General features: G+C 38.5%; 5 protein-coding genes across 5 annotated transcripts; 3 read left to right on the top strand and 2 right to left on the bottom strand.

Annotated features, from left to right (window-relative positions):
* Positions 1-661: 661 nt before the first annotated feature.
* On the top strand, positions 662-5,206 carry CBG04780 (the record flags this gene model as incomplete). Its single annotated transcript, XM_002637917.1, has 6 exons — positions 662-736; positions 1,913-1,991; positions 2,179-2,403; positions 3,223-3,521; positions 4,186-4,612; positions 5,025-5,206. 6 exons carry the CDS (start codon positions 662-664, stop codon positions 5,204-5,206), a joined length of 1,287 nt encoding a protein of 428 aa, XP_002637963.1.
* Positions 5,207-5,707: 501 nt separating this feature from the next.
* On the bottom strand, positions 5,708-6,339 carry CBG04779 (the record flags this gene model as incomplete). The annotated part of the gene is made up of 2 exons (XM_002637916.1): positions 5,708-5,874; positions 6,195-6,339. 2 exons carry the CDS (start codon positions 6,337-6,339, stop codon positions 5,708-5,710), a joined length of 312 nt encoding a protein of 103 aa, XP_002637962.1.
* A 390-nt stretch (positions 6,340-6,729) lies between these two features.
* Positions 6,730-8,441, top strand: Cbr-mtl-2 (the record flags this gene model as incomplete). Its single annotated transcript, XM_045238190.1, has 3 exons — positions 6,730-6,745; positions 7,685-7,753; positions 7,795-8,441. 3 exons carry the CDS (start codon positions 6,730-6,732, stop codon positions 8,439-8,441), a joined length of 732 nt encoding a protein of 243 aa, XP_045092765.1.
* A 2,659-nt stretch (positions 8,442-11,100) lies between these two features.
* CBG04776 lies at positions 11,101-14,528 on the top strand (the record flags this gene model as incomplete). The annotated part of the gene is made up of 9 exons (XM_045238189.1): positions 11,101-11,112; positions 11,190-11,584; positions 12,006-12,202; positions 12,325-12,400; positions 12,450-12,664; positions 12,711-12,888; positions 12,938-13,010; positions 13,814-14,199; positions 14,249-14,528. The coding sequence occupies 9 exons, from the start codon at positions 11,101-11,103 to the stop codon at positions 14,526-14,528; spliced, it is 1,812 nt and encodes a 603-aa protein (XP_045092764.1).
* A 385-nt stretch (positions 14,529-14,913) lies between these two features.
* Positions 14,914-15,830, bottom strand: CBG04775 (the record flags this gene model as incomplete). Its single annotated transcript, XM_002637912.1, has 3 exons — positions 14,914-15,054; positions 15,286-15,468; positions 15,513-15,830. 3 exons carry the CDS (start codon positions 15,828-15,830, stop codon positions 14,914-14,916), a joined length of 642 nt encoding a protein of 213 aa, XP_002637958.1.
* Positions 15,831-16,474: the final 644 nt, after the last annotated feature.

Genomic DNA, 16,474 nt, shown 5'->3' with positions numbered 1-16,474 from the left:
ACGTAGTGTGGGAAATTTATATATTTTTTGAAATTTGATCGAGAAAATAGGCGGGATTTTAAAGTCTTTAATTTTCGAAAATTCTAAAATCTTTCAAAAATAAATGCTAATCCTCTGGTCTGCTGGCTCTCTCCCTCCTAATCCTCTCCATGGCAACGTCTTCTTCTCCGTTTCCCCTATTTGTCTCATTTTCACGTCTTCTTGGCTAACACGGGCGAGAATACCAACACAACACGACCCATCATCAACATCATGTCTTCTTCTCTGTTTCTCTCGCCACCCTCCAAACTCTACACACTCTCCCGCACTTTCAATGTGTACTGAATGTTTTTTTGTGTTGAGGACGGACCCTCTTCTTTCCGCTTTATTTTGGCGGGTGTTCCGTTTCACTATGTATTCGTTAGTCCGAAAATAGAAAATTCTGGAAATTTCTATTTTTTTTTCCTCGCTTCAATGAATTTATGCATTTTTTCTGAATTCACATTTTTTTCCCGAAATTTCTTCACCTAAATTTTGCTCTCCTCCCCACGTGACTGATTCCTCTTGTTTACACTTTTTTCTCTGAAAAAGCAAACGCCAAAAAATTTTTTTTGGCTCTCTCTTATCTAATTCTCATTTCTGACCTAAATAATTTAGGCTAAATTTTCCAATTTTCAGCACTATGGCAACATGGACGGTACATTTGGAAGGTGGTCCGAGACGAGTGAATCATGCGGCGATCGCAGTTGGATCTAGAGTACGGCCCTTTAGAAATTGAAATTCAAAAAATAATTGTCGGCCTAAACTATAATTTCCGTTCAACAGCTGTTCACTTTCACCTTCTCCGCCGCGCTTTTTCTCGCTTATCGGTGAAAAAACGACGACCACGAGGGGAGAGGGTGTATTTTCAATAGCTGGTCGACGATATAGTTATTGACCTTTTGACTGAACATTTGGCTGAAATTGAAATTCAAGGGGACTTTTAGAAAACATGTAAAAATTAGCACTGTTTGAGTAAGCCAATTTTAAGCGTTTCAACAATTTTAGACGCTAGAAACGCTTCGTCGCTTGAAATTCAATTTTTCATTAAGACTTTTGAATTATGCACGGAAAAAATTTAAAATCCTAAAACTCATAGTTCAAACGGATTTTTTCCAGTCTGGCCCGAAAAATCTCCATTTTGGAGCTCTTTTTCGAATCGTAACAATTTGAAGTTTTGCGCCGAGAGAGCGTGAGAAGTTAAGAGACGGAGAGTCAGCTGTGCGTATAATAGTCTTAAATCGTGCCTTGTAAAAAACCTCAACACCTTGTAAACCCAGATTATGATGAAAATTTCAGGACAGTTTTAGAGTAGCCTATCTAGACACCACTGACGATTTCAGAACGCGCTCGCTAGTTTCACCCGAGTTATATCAGTTTCACTACCAAAAATCGTGTTTTCCAGTGCAAAAATAAAGATTTCCTTCGCTCATTGGACGTTTTAGAATATGATATTTGTTGTGTTATACTTAGAATTCAATGAAAAATAAAAATTCTAGAAAATGTCTGAAATACGAAATTTCATTGAATTCAAAGTATAAACAACAAATTTCATGTTGTGGAACGTCCTATGAGCGGAGAAAATCTCTGATTTTGCACTGAAACAACGCGATTTTTGATACAAAACTGATATAACTCGACTGTAACTGGCAAGCGAATTCTAAAATTTTCAGAAGTGTGTAAATAGACTATTCATAACCTATCTTGAAATGTTCATAGAAGTCTGGGTTTACATGTGTTGAGGTTCCCTTGTAATGATTTCAAAGTCTGACGATATGGAAACACGCGCCGAGAGAGCGTGTGAAATTGAGAGACACAGAGCTCCAACAGCTTTTCAAACTTCATAGAGTCTGTTGCTCAAAACCCCCCCCCCCTTTTATCAGTCACTTTTCAGGTGTACACATTCGGCGGCTACTGTAGTGGCGAAACGACCGACCCTCGTGATCCAGTCGATGTGCACGTTTTGGATACCCGTACGTCTTCTTCGTTTTTGATCTTTTTCTTCTTTTTCAAAAAAGAATTCCTTCGATTTCTGACCGTAAAACCCCTACTAAAAACATGTGTTTAGTTGATTTGATAACCGATTGGTTTCGTTATCAATCAAATGGGCCAACGACTATCGAGAAAAAAATCCTTGTCAAAAATAGAACCGGTTTACAGAAAACTTCCGATGGACCAAATTGAATCCTTGCTATATGCATGAAGACGCAGTCTGCTCTCTACAGGAAATTCACGCGAAATCGGCAGGAAGTGAGAAGTTGGGCGGTACGGTACCGTTTCAACGATATGGGCATACGGCAGTGGAATATGATGGGAAGGCGTATGTGTGGGGAGGACGAAACGATGATTATGGAGCATGTAATATGTTACATGAGTACGATCCAGGTAAGAAATTGGAGAAAAATCTATCATTTTGCACGTTTTCTAGCTATTTTCAAAAATTCTTTCTCGGTTTTCCGGTTTTTTGTCCGAAAGTTGATGGAACGGTGTTCGTGAAGTTTACTGTAGATTACTGTAGAAAACTTTTGTCTGCATTTTGACGTGGTTGTGTTTAAGGTTTCCATTCGGTCGGGAACTCACTAAATGCCTCGTTTGTCGTGAAATGAGATGCTTCGTACGCAAAAATTCGTATTTTCATGCGCATATGCACGAAATCGGCCGGCGCGGTCGTCTTTCGGTCGGTCGGCGGTCGGCGATTTTCGACCGACCGAAACAGAAGCCTTAATTGTGTTTGCAAATTTCAAATAAAAGTATTCAGAAAAATCAAAAAAAGAATTATCAAAAATAGCGGAAAACCCTTTTTAAAAAAGTATAAAAATTTTGCAGAAAATCATAGAAAATCCCCTTGAAATTCTGATTTTTTCAAAGGAAAAATTTGCTTTTCTATGTGAAAAATGACCGCGAAGCTTCAAAAAAAACTCTAAAATCGACTTGTAATCAAAAAGAGTTGAAAATGAGCTGATAATCAATTTTAAGACTGCGAAAAATTGGAAATAAAAAGCGAAAAAAGTAAAATTATTCAGGTTTTTCTGAGTGCAAAACTTGGATTTTTACGAAATTTTCAGTTTTTTAAGGGCTGAATTTCACATGCTTTCCGTTACAAAAACACCAAATTTTTATATATCGAAAAACAAAAAATCAAAGAACAGAGATAAAATCAAAATAACAAAGTTTTTAGGCCCAAAATTTTTACCCATTTTGCAGAAAAGAACCTCTGGCGAAAATTGGAAATCAAAGGATTCATCCCACCGGCACGTGATGGTCACACCGCCTGCATCTGGAATCATCAAATGTACGTGTTCGGCGGTTTCGAGGAGGACACCCAACGATTCAGTCAGGAGACGTACGCTTTTGACTTCGCCACCGCCACGTGGCGTCAGATTCACACCTCCGGAACGGCACCGCTTTGGAGAGACTTCCACACGGCGTCGGTGATCGATGGCGTCATGTACATTTTCGGCGGCAGAAGTGACCATAATGGTCAGGTCGGTGATGAGCACTTGGTACGTGTGCAGTGAGACTTGGCAGTTTTTCTTTGGTTTCTTTAGGCTATTAACACATTTCATTTGGGATTTTATGAAGGTGTTGGTGTTATGGAAAAGCTCTGAAATTTGTTATTCCGGCACATATAAATCGCTGTGGAAGAGAAACGGCGGTGGCCGTGGCCGAAGGTCTCAACTACCGTACCCTGAAATATTTTAAAGTATCTTTATCTCATTTTTCGACCGTTATCAGTCAGTTTTTTTTCTCGACGAAAATCAGTGAAAAGCTAGACAAAACTTCCAGAAAATAAAATAAAAAAAATTAGGTTACGGTAGTTGTCGTTGTGGGACCTCCGATTTCTTTGTATCAGAATAATAGAGCATTTTCACTCTTTCTATTAAAAATTGCTTGCTTTGCACGAAGACTGTTGGCTTTTGAACTACACGGCATCTTCATTTGAAGACGTCGTGTTCCAGGGTTACAGAGATTCTAGAATATGATAGAAATTTCGATTCTGTATACCCTGTTCTCTAACATTCCCTAACTCTTGGCTGGTTGGAGTGGTGTGGTGCTTTCTTCTTTATTTGAAACTAACCGTTACTCAACATATGAATTTCTACGGGAGGAATCCTCCCGAATCTCCCTCATAACTAACCCAACCCCTTATTCAAAACGGAATTTCAGTTCCACACAACACAAGATCTCTACGATGACTCGCTGATGGCTCTCGATCTCGAAACACAGGAATGGACAAAAGTCGAAGCGAGAAGTTCATGTCGTCCAGGCGGAAGACGTAGTCACTCGACATGGGTCCACGGTGGAAAGATGTACATGTTTGGTGGATATTTGGGAACACGAAACAAGCACTACAATGAGCTCTACTGTTTCAATCCCAAGGAAGAGTCGTGGAGTGTCATCGATGTTCGCGGCACGTATCCAACTGCCAGACGACGTCATTGTTCGGTGATTTCCAGTGGAAAAGTGTACATTTTCGGTGGAACCATGCCAAACCCATCCACGTGTCATCCATTGGCATCGCCGAATGCGTTTAATGGAAATATCTCACCAAGTGGACTGTCGGATCTCTCCGATCTTCATGTTCTTGATTTCTGTAAGTATTCTGTGCTTTTCGAAAGACTCAATGCGTTCTAGGCTAACATCGTGGCCTAATTTTTGCTGAGCTTTCCAGGCCACCATGGTTAATGGCCTAGAAAATACACCAGGGGAATGTCAGTTCGTTTCTAGGTCATAAAAGTTGGTGGCCTAGAAAATTCAACTTGAAAAAGTTAGTCCATCATGTCAAAATGGCCTAGGAATCCTACTATGTAAATATCAGATCGTTTCTAGCCCATAAAAGTGCATGGCCTAAAAAATTCAACTTGAAAAAGTGATGTTAAATGACCTAGAAAACACATCAGATGCATGGTAGACCATTGCTGGACCATCAACTACGGTGGCCTAGCAAAATCATGTTCAGAAATTTAGGCCACTCTATACTCCTTAACTCACCATTCTTTTTTCAGTGCCCTCACTAAAAATGCTCGCGATGCGAACCATCATCAGTGACCCCGCCCACTCACCGTCCCAAATGTTCGCTTCACTTTCAAACGAACTTCCCGCCGATCTCCGATATGAAATGTACTGTCAGGTGGCACCGAACAACGTGGCAAGCAGTGGACCGTTTAGAGTGGATCAATCTGGATAAGGCATTCTAGAAATGTACATTTTATATATTATACCTGTACCCTGTATCTATAGAACCCTACTCACTTTCTTCTTTTTCTCTCTCATCAAAAACCCCGTTTTTCCATCTTTTTTTCCTCTTCAAACGGGTCCATTTTCTCTGTTTTCCACTCTCACTCTCACTGACATTTCTCTCTCTGTAAAATCCTGTACGTTTTTTAGAAAATTATAGATCTTCAACCCTCCACCCAGTTTGCCCATCATCATTTTCGTTTTGTCTGTACATTGTATCCTTGGAATTGTATTTTTGCACTGTTGTTTGTCTGTAGTATTAGAAAATCATCTACAATCTGAAGAATTTTTGAATTCGATTTTCTTTTTTTCTTATTTTTCAGAGTTTTAGAAGCTTTGGATCCTGGAATCAATAGGCAAAAAGGTTTAACAAAATAATAATTTCATTCCAATTTCAAGTGACAAGAATAGAATTAGTAATCGTTGTGGTTTCTTCCGATTGGATCCATGTTTAATGAGCACACTCACATTTGGCACACTTGCATCCGCCGGCACATCCAGCCTTGCAGCACTTTTTGTCAGCGGCAGTGGAGCAGCAGTACTGCTCACAGCACTTGGTCTCGGAGCAGTCGCATGCTTTGTCAGCGGTGTTACAGGCACACTTTTGGTTTTTGCAGTCTAAAAAAACGAAATTCTAGAAACTTCCAATATGTCAGTTATGAAAAATCCTAACTTTGAAAAATTTAAAAATAATTTTCGAAAAAAAAAACAATCAGCCAAATCTTATATGTCACCAGTATTTGGACCAGTACAGAAAAACCAATAAATGAGAAACTCACCACACTTGCAGACCATTTTCAGTTAGTAAAGAACAATTGGAGCTTCCTTTCATCAGATTCCTTATATACATCAACCTAGTCACGACCTGAAACTGGTCACTGATAACATCACACACGCCTATCACAATGTACAAAATGCCTTAAAGCCTAGAAACGTACCTTCAAAATGATCGAAACTATCTGAAATTTTTACCAGAGATTCTCTAGAACATTTGGAATCTTTTCCAGTTAAAAAAATTGAAATCGGTTCAGGGTGAGGTATTTTTCGAATTTCGCACATAGCTCTAGTTTGTGATTGAGGCATTCTTATCAGGCAGGTATACTGGATGATGCCTGGGACAAACAACGTGTCCTATAGGTTTGTAGTCGGATGACCTAAAAAACAAAGTGTACAGTTTTTTTTTTTTGCTGAATCACAAACTAGAGTTATGCCTGAAGTTCGAAAAATATCTCAAACTGGACCGATTTCAATTTTTTAAACTGGAAAAGATTCCCAATTTTCTAGAAAATTTCTGGTAAAAATTTCAGATAGTTACGATCATTTTGAAGGTACGTTTCTAGGCTTTAAGGCATTTTGTACATTGTGATAGGCGTGTGTCATGATATCAATGTTTTAGGTCGTGTCTAGGATTCAGTATAAAAGGAATCTGATGGAAAAACAGAGAAGAAAACTCCATTCGATTTCTTTCTACAAATGGTCTGCAAGTGTGGTGAGTTTCTCATTTATTTTTTTTTTCAATTAAAAAATTTTCCAGACTGCAAAAACCAAAAGTGTGCCTGTAACACCACTGACAAAGCATGCGACTGCTCCGAGACCAAGTGCTGTGAGCAGTACTACTGCTCCACTGCCGCTGACAAAAAGTGCTGCAAGGCTGGATGTGCCGGCGGATGCAAATGTGACAAATGCGAGTGTGCTGATTAAATATGAATCCAAAAGAGAACAAAACTCCTACTAATTATATTCTTATCTAGAAATTGGAATAAAATTACTTTCTTTTTGTTAAAGCTCTGATCCCATTAGTATCAGTCATGAAACTGTTGGAAGTTTTCCCTCGATTGGAAAATAGAAGGGCCGGCCCTTATAATACAGATCTTACGATATTCGAATTAGTTCATCTACAGTAATCCTTGAAAAAACACTTAGAAGTTTTTTTACACTACTCTCTGATCTTCTCACTTTCGAATTCTATTTTCAATTCTGGTTTCTATGGAGACTTGGGAACTATGGGGCCCACTCATTCTTTGTTGACACTCATTTGTTCTTTTCGTTTTTTTAATGGGGCAAAAAAGTTCGAGGACAGCTCCAGAACATGTTCAAAATAATATTGAAGGTTTGTAATTTTCACAAAATGGTTTCTGTTCGAACTAATGATGAATACATCAATAGAAACCGAAGCCAATCTAGTAGATTGCTACCAAACTGTCCACATTAAACCCATATATCTCATTTCCTGAGAACGATATCAAAATGTGGTAAACTGACAAAATATTTTTGGTTTTATGATACATATTTTGTCAGTTTACCCTTTTTTTAAATATCTTTCAAAGGAACCAAGATAAAATGGCTTAAAGTTGAAAGTAAGGGGGCCCTTCTATTAGAGTGTTTACGGTATTTTTGTTTAATATTGTTTCAAATGTTTCTTTTCCAGAAGACCGCCACAGTGCGTGGGGAAGTGACATCGATGAAACGTTCTGTGGTCCTGGCAAGATTTGTGGAGGTATGTTAAATGCGCTCTATTGATAATATTTTATGTTCCAGACGACTGGACCCCTCTCAACTCATTGACACCAACTCCAGAATCTCAACGACGTCGTTTCAGGGAACCTAGAACACAAGATGACGTGGAAGGAATAATTACGGAGCAACCGGGATTTTTCGAGAATCATAGCATTGATGATGAGATTGCCACCATTGCTACAAATTTCGATGTGATGACTGTCCATGAAGAAAATTTTCAAGAAATTCCACCTATTCTGGTAGCTCCGGTTAGGCCAAGATCGAGGAGAAAGAAGAAGAAAAAGTTAAGAAGGAAACCAGTGGTGAAAGGTAGAAGAAGAAGGAATATCAAAAGTGGACGGAGCCAACTTTCCAAAACTGCTACTCAAACTCCCATTTTACAAAGTAGGTTTTTCTGCGTATCCAAAACGCTCAATTTTTTTTCAGAGAATCATGGAAGACCCCGACGTCATCTTATCTACGTTAGGCGAATCCGTTTTCATCAAGATCCTCGCTATCCGGCGATCCCACGACCTCAAAAAAATGTGGATCTCAAATTCAGAAGAAGTCATCCAGAAGACGTGAAGAATCGATTCTCAAAAGTCATACCACCACGACATCTGAAAGGATATCCCATCTCCGCGAGACCACATTTTCGGTATCGGGGAATTCCGAAAGTCATTGGTTGATCCTTTTTTTTTGGAATCTTGAATAAAACTTTTTTTTATTAGGTTGATAAGAAAGTTTCTTCCTTTTTTGGCAAAATTTTTGATCAAGTTTTCCTTAAAGCAGAGTGGGTAAGATCAATGAAAGTAAGGTCCATAAGCATCGATAGTTGTCTGGCAACGCTCTGGCAATTTCGTGGTTCCATCGGCCCAGAACGAGGACGGCTGCGGTTGAAAACATAGGTCAACTCCTTTTTTGTGTCACCTTTTCAATTGAAGTCTTTTCTATCAAGATGACGTTGAAGAGCCCCAAACGACAAAAGATCCGAAAGAAGGTTCGGTGAATACGATGAGAATAATTCAGCCAAACGACATGAAATTTTAGGTGACCAGTCTAGTAACGGGGGGATCTCGCACTGTCGTCCAAAAGGGAAACTTTGGTATTTTCTCCTTGTTTCGATTCGACTGCCGAAATCAATTTCTCTAATTAGGAAAAATAAAAAGTGGCAGTAATAATGGTACATTCATCTGAAAGTTCCCAGGCTCCATTCCTTTGGCAGACCATCAAACTCATAGCATCCCCTTTTCAGGGGAAATTTAGGTTTCGGGATGCCCAGAGCTAGCTCTTCATAGTCAATCAACTGACCCTTCCGTACATTGATAGAGTAACTTACACACTTATCGTCTAAAGTAATTAGATCGTCCACCCAACTGAATGTGCAAAGAAATGATTCGAGAAACATGATCATGCCTACACTGCGATCCATATCGGAGTCCTACAAAACAGTGGGTACGAATCGACCCAGTTTTTGACTTTGCCAAGAGACTTCGATCCGTTCACAATACTTGGTTGATTAAAGGACAAGATCTGTAACATTTCACAAGTGGTTTGAATTGGATCGCCCTACACTACTCTTAGCAATTGATCGAGATCCGACTCACTAGTTCATTGCCATCTTTCAAACTGAACTCCCCTGGGCGGAATTTTTCGAACCAAACGTCAATTGTAGGATATGAAGGAACATGTCCTTTATATATGTATTAGGTTGGCAGGAAAGTAACTGTCCCTTGTTTTATTTGTGAATAATACAAAAGCAGGATTAATCCAAGATTAGCAGTATGCACCGTCGTGGTCCACGACATGTTGGCAATGTTCTGATAACTTGTGGATACAATACCTTCAAAAGCCAGCTAGCCGCGAATCGAAGTATTCATTTTTTCCTGTTTTTCACATAAATGGTGCAAATTTTCGTATTCTCTAGATGAGGTTGTATCTCCCCGAATATCCAATAATCTGATAGAGCTCAGTCGGGACTATAAGTAGGTGAGGGAGAACGGTCGCGCTGAAGCTGCTCAGGTCTGACTTGACTGCAGGTAAAAAATGAAAAAACCTCATGTTCACGGAAAGTCACGCCGTACCTGAGCCGCTTTGGCTGGACGGTTCTCCTTTACCCCCGTTGAAGACATGATTCAGCTCTATCAGATCATTGGTTATTCAAAAGTATACGACGTCATCTGCAGCTTAAGGACTTTAACACAATTGATGCCTGAAAAAATGGACTGGAGGGATACTTTAACTTGCCACTAGCTGGCTTTTGGAGTGATGGTACCCACGAGTTACCTGAACATTGCTAACATGTTGTGGATCACGACGGTGCATATTGCTAATTCTGGATTATTCTTGTGTTTGTGTTATTTACTAATAAAAAATGGACAGTCACTTTCTTGCCAATCTAATACTTCCACAAATTTATTGCGGATACCAGGTGTTTGAAGAGCAAATAAAAATAAATATATAATCATGTTGCGTATGTGCAGTCGGATAGGGACCAAGAGAATCGTCATTGCTCCAACATGAAGGGAGATAAAAATTTGATACCAGTAATTGAAGCTCAAAAACAAGCCTGCCAAAAAAGAAAAAACTTTCTTTTTTAGGAAAACTGTAGAACATCCAGAAGCCTATTTTTCTCGAAATTAAACAACAGATTTAAACAGGGCGTGTTCCCAGTTTTCGAATGATGGCTTCGCGTCACTTCGGAACCGCGACACTTCGAAACCAGTCATTTCGAAACCGGTCACTTCGGAAACGTGGTAATACAGACGAATGGATAAATTTCAGACTACAAAAACAATTTTAGGGGTTTCAATATGCTTTTTCTGATAGAACACATTCTGAAATTCGTAACATTCAAGAATTTTTCTTCTTTTGAGAACATCAATTTTCGGATTCTATCGATTTTTAAAATGTGTTCTATCAGAAAAAGCATATTTCAAAACCCTAAAGTTGGTTTTTGTAGTCTGAAACTTATCCATTCGCCAGTATTACCGCGGTTTCGAAGTGTCGCGGTTTCGAAACAACTGGTTTCGAAGAGTCGCGGTTTCGAAGTGAAGCGGAGCCCGAATGATACAGGTCTCGTCCCGAAGTTTCATACCCCAGCCCCTAGGCAATACAATTTCAATTCAAAGTACTTCATTAACAAAATTACAATACCGTTAACCTGTGACCCACTTTCTGTGTGACCTCTTTCTGCCACGTGGCGAGCCACCTGTATTTACCACGTGCACTAGTTGACTCTTAATTTGGGTACTAGTAAGGACTTTCACTCTTTTCCCTGGATTTTATCTACTTTTACCCCTGTTTACCCATATTCTCTGTCTCTATTAAATATCTAAAAATATTAAAATGTCGTTCTCCGTTGAAGTTTTTCCCTCAAAAGAAGATGTTATGACAAAAAGTGATATAGAGTGTCGGGAGCATGCGGAGATTCTCAGGTAATTCCGTCGTTTAACATGACATGGAGTACGTTTTTCTACAGTAAGCAACTATTTCTTTTCAGAAGCATTGGAGATTACTACATTGACCCGGATTTCCTTCACACCGCTGGTTCTCTTGGGGCAATTCTTGACCAAGAAGCTGACAAACAAGTATTCGACGATCTCCATGAGCCCTGGTATCCACCGCATTACCTCAGTGACTATTTATACAGGAACGATAATCATGCGTGGCACATTTGGAATGATCCATGGCCATTTCATGTGTGTCAAGCTGGTGTTGGAAATTGTTGGTTGATGGCTTCATTAATGGCGATAGCACAGAGGAAAGATATTCTGGAGATTGTACTTCCGAAACGAGATTACGCGTTGGATTGTGGACTGGTACAGGTTAGGTAAGTGGATTTTGAGCTTGGCTCCTGATAGAAGATATATGTCAATTGAAAATTTTCAACAACCTTTTCAACAAAATTTTGACATCCCTGGCATGAACCTGAGAATTCCTAAACGCCGAAACATTAGAATGTCTATCCCTAAACCATAAACTTTGCGCCAGCTTATCTCGTTACCTGTAAAAGATATAAAAAAAGTGGTTCACTAACAAAATATTTTTGATATTATAATAAACATTTTATTAGTTGACTATTTCTTGATATCGTTAACAGAACCCGTGACGTATGGGTGCAAAGTTGACGGTTTAGGTTGTCTATTACAAGCTTGACGGTATTCAAATTTTCTCAATTTAAGAATTACTTCATTAATTGACAACTTTTTGACATCTCTGGCATGAACCTAGATAATCGATAAATATTCCAGATTGTTTGTTGATGGTCGATGGCAAGTGATAAAAATTGATTTTTACCTTCCACATGAGAATGGTATTGAGAGATGTTCAAAAATGCCAAAAAAGCAAATGTGGGTGGCAATGATCGAAAAAGCGTATGCAAAAGTGAAAGGATCATTTGGAGGGCTGAATGGAGGACAATCTCATCTTGCGTTCAAGTGTCTCACTGGTAATATAATGTTTTCAGCATACTTTAATCGGATCGGGCCCGGCCAAAACCTGTATCAATTTGAAATACCGGTCCCTGATTTTTTCAGCATGGTTTTCAGCTTTGTATGCTAATATTTTCAGGTGCGGGGGGTAAACAAATTATGATCAATAAGGACACAAACACTGAACAGCTCTGGGAGGATCTTATAAAATATTAGTTAGTTTGAAGTTTTGTTGAAATACATAATCCCAAAAATTTTTGCCAGCTCTTGTGGAAATTTGTTAGCTGCTGGAACCCCTAATATCAAAGATAACGAAGAAGAATTGAAGCGATATGAAGCTATTAAAATTGACTATAACCATGGATATGCAATTCTTGGCTTCAAAGAGCATAATGGATATCGATTGATCAATTTGGGAAATCCCGGTCCCACAAAATTCACTGGACGGTTCTCAGAACTTCCTGGATACGATGACAGAGGTTACAACAGCTGACTACTCTAAAACCTTCAACTTCACACTTCCAGAAACCGTTTCGAACTTTTGCCCAGTAGATTATTATTTATATCATCACAAAATTTTCTGGATGGATATCGAAGATTTTGTGATTTTTTTCACCCATTACTACGTTTGTGAATATCGTCCGGGGTGGGAGGATTATAGTATGAGGCAGAAGATTAAAAGGGTTTCTGGAAAAGATACTCAGTGAGTTGTGGACTTCTTGGATAGATTCAAAAATGAACATTCATTCCAGAGTTCTGCGTTTGGAAGTCCACGAACGTTGTGAAGTTATAGTAGGCACAATGAAACATTGTAATGGTATCGCGGTCAGTGAATTGTTTTTTGTTCTCTTGTTATCTGTGATTTTCGATACGTTCGCAAGACTTTTTAAAACATTTTCGAACAGTGGCCTAACTTTCTCAATATGATTTTTTTAGGTCAACGTTTTCTATGCCATGCAGAAATGGTCTAACATGCACTTTATCTGCTTTCTAGGTCATTTACCATGGTGGCGTAAGTTTAGCAGCTTAAGTTATCTAGGCCACCAACATCTATGAGCTAAAAATGACTTGATATTCAGTCTGGTTTGTTTTCAAGGCCATTGTAACATGGTGGCCTAACTTTTGCAAGTTGAGTTTTCTAGGCCACCATTTTAATGATCTAGAAATAATCTGATATTCGCCTTGTGTGTTTTAGGCCGTTTTTATATGGTGATCTAGCTTTTTTAGTTCAGTCTTCTAGGCCACCAATTTTCATGATCTAGAAGTTACCTGATATTTCCCTGGTGTGTTTTCCTTGTCATTCAAACATGGTCGCCTAGCTTTTGCTAGATGAATTTTCTAGGCCATCGACATTTACGGACTTTAAATCACCTGATATTCCCTTCGTTTGTTGTTAGGTCATTGCAACATGGTTGCCTGACTTTTCCAATTTGCGTTTTCTAGGCCACCATGGGGAATGACCTAGAAATGATCTGAAAGTCATCTGGTGCCTTTTTTAGGTCATTTTAAGACGGTGGCCTAACTTTTTAAATTCAGTTTTCTAGGCCACCAGCTTTTTCTGTTCGAAAAAATTGGAAATTTACCATTTTCGAAAAATGCGCTGATCTGAATAACATTTTTTTTTCCAGTACGAAACATTTCTCAACATTCACAAATCTGCTCCAAATGGCGAATGCGGTGATTTAATTTCTTCGACCCACGCCTCAGAAAACGCTGTCCTTGCGGATCCAATGTTTCTGGACCCTGGAGTCTATTTCGTAATTCCAATTTTCTACTTTGATGTCTACGAAATGGTTCTGGATTGGAAGATCACTAGCTCGCGACCTGTCACATTTTCATTTGTTCATTGTCCATTTGACACGTATCATGCTAGTTTTCTACAAGGATTGATTAAGAATGGAGAAGCTAATAGAGACGGAGCAAATGACAATGTATTCTTCTACACTTTCAAGGGACAAAACTCACTTTTTGTGGTTGCTGAGAATTTTCAGAAGCATAGATATATACGTGTGAGGTAAGTGAGTTATGAAAGTCTATTGTTCCCAAATATCCGGGGTTTTAAGTGGCAAAGTATCATCACCATCTTTAAAACCAGATGAAATCAAGGGTGAAATGGGATTTAGACTTTCTTGGCCAGTGCCTCCAATGAGAGCTGGTCTAATTGGATTCGTGAGATGTTCAAAATTATCCACATCCAAAATTTACATAAATATCCAATACTCTGTCCGTTGCTGTATCTGGAAATTGTTGGATTGGATTGATGCTTTGATGCTCTGCATGTGCGATTTAGACAGAACACTTCATCTAGAAGATCGGACGGAAATCGAGGAAAAATCAGAATGAGCTGAAATATTTATTTTTTTGTTTTTGAATAGTTTTTAGTAACACTTTCAATGAATAAGGTTTTTCAATAGAATTCATGGTTTTCGTTTTGTTAAATGGTTCAACAATAACTTTTTTAAATAGAGACCCGGTTAAGAAATTTGTCAGTATTCTGGAATAAATTAAAAAAAGGAAATTGAAACTTTTCAGTTTTTCGTCTAGAATTCGAGAAATATTGTAGAATTGCATGTGATTTTTTGAAACTTTCAGATTGTGATTCCAGAGCTCCAGTAGTCCACAAGTCCCAGATTTTCAAGAACCTTTGTTTTTGAAGAGATTTCCAGATCTAATAAACGAGATCAAAGTTTTATGTATGAAAAAAATTTGTGCAAAAAAAGTGGAATTTTTAACACATCCATGTTTGAATGTGCCGATTGATAAACATTTGGTAGCTCTGCTCGGCTCTCAAATTGCACGTATCACGGACTTCTTGAACTGTACAACTGCTGATAGCGGTGAGTTTAGCGCACTTGACAGCGGTGGTTCCCTGGAAATCCAATAATTTTTTAGCGTTTTCTGATACGGTAAACTTCAAAATACAACACTTTAGTTTTTTTGAAAAAATTTCAGTAGCTCTCAATAGAACAGGAACGAATCAAGGGGAAGTCTATGGTGTCGTTTTTCTTAATAGTTTGATCCTATAATTTTAGTCCAAGTATCTAAATTCCTGTTTCAAATTCTGTAATTGTCTTCCACAACTTAACTGTTTAGAACTCACATTAAAACTCATAATAGTCTCTGTAGCATTATCAGTGCATGGTGTCGTTTTCGTCTCCATATCCCTGGCGCAATTCAAGAAAATCGAACTTGTCACAAATTGATAAAAATCACAGAACCCTTGAAGAATCGTAATGGAGTATGGATCGAACTCAGCGCACTTCTCGATTTCTGGGTAGCAAGTCTAAATAATATATTTCGAAATTAGGATTACTGTAGCTTGCTCACCCCAAACGTCTCACAGTAATCTTGCATGAGTGTGATGGAGATTTCATCCGTCAAACTAATGGATCCAATCAAGGCATCGATTCCTTCAAGGGCCATATAACACTGTTGAGATTGTTCTAGAGTGCCCAAGGATTGACAGGTCTCCGGGAATTTCGTAGAGGCTTTTGGAGTGGGTACGGTAGAGTTGGAAGAGTGTGCAATTATTCCGGTGAGCAGTATAGTTGAAAGTGTTGGGGCATTTCCAGGAGCAGTTGTAGTAGCCATAGCAGGAGCTACAGTAGTCCCATGAGCTACAGTAGTAGAATTTGCTGGGGCCATAGTCCCACCAACAGCAACATTAGAATTCACAGTTTCATGTTCAGAAGAAAGAACTTTTCGGAAAACGAAAAAAGCAACTAAGATTTGAAATTGAAGTCTCATTATTTTCGTTTTGAAATCTAGTTTGTTCCTTTTTTATACCTCCTACCTTGTTTTTTGTTCTCGCTGTTCAATAGTCTCTTGATTGAAAAAAAGGGGTTTGGAAAAAAATTTGGGCAGTTAATCTGGTTGTTTATGGCATGACCAAGCTGAAATATCTATTGAAATCTGAAAGTGAGATACGTCAAAAATATCTGACTCATTTTTTTTTTGAAAAGGGGGGGGGGCTCTTCGTCACTAGATTGAAGATAATAATGGCTATTGAAATATAGAAAGTCGGAAAAAAAGCACAAATGATTCACAGATTCGGTGGTGATGAGGCAATGGTGAGGTTTTATGATAAATATAATATGAAATTATAAGTTAAAAATTAAAAATAGAAGCTCACCCAAACTATTAACTTTGAGCTCAATTATCTCGATTTCTGTGAAAGATATTATAAATTTGTCAACTGATAAAATGTTTATCATACTGTCAAAAATATTTCGTCAGCTGAACCAATTTTTGAAATCTTTCACAAAAACAGGGAAAAAATGGCTCAAAGT

Source organism: Caenorhabditis briggsae, assembly GCF_000004555.2.
Source record: "Caenorhabditis briggsae complete genome, chrV, whole genome shotgun sequence".
Lineage (NCBI taxonomy): Eukaryota > Metazoa > Nematoda > Chromadorea > Rhabditida > Rhabditidae > Caenorhabditis > Caenorhabditis briggsae.
Note: the sequence above shows the minus strand (reverse complement) of the source record. Positions and strands in the feature narration are given on the sequence as shown.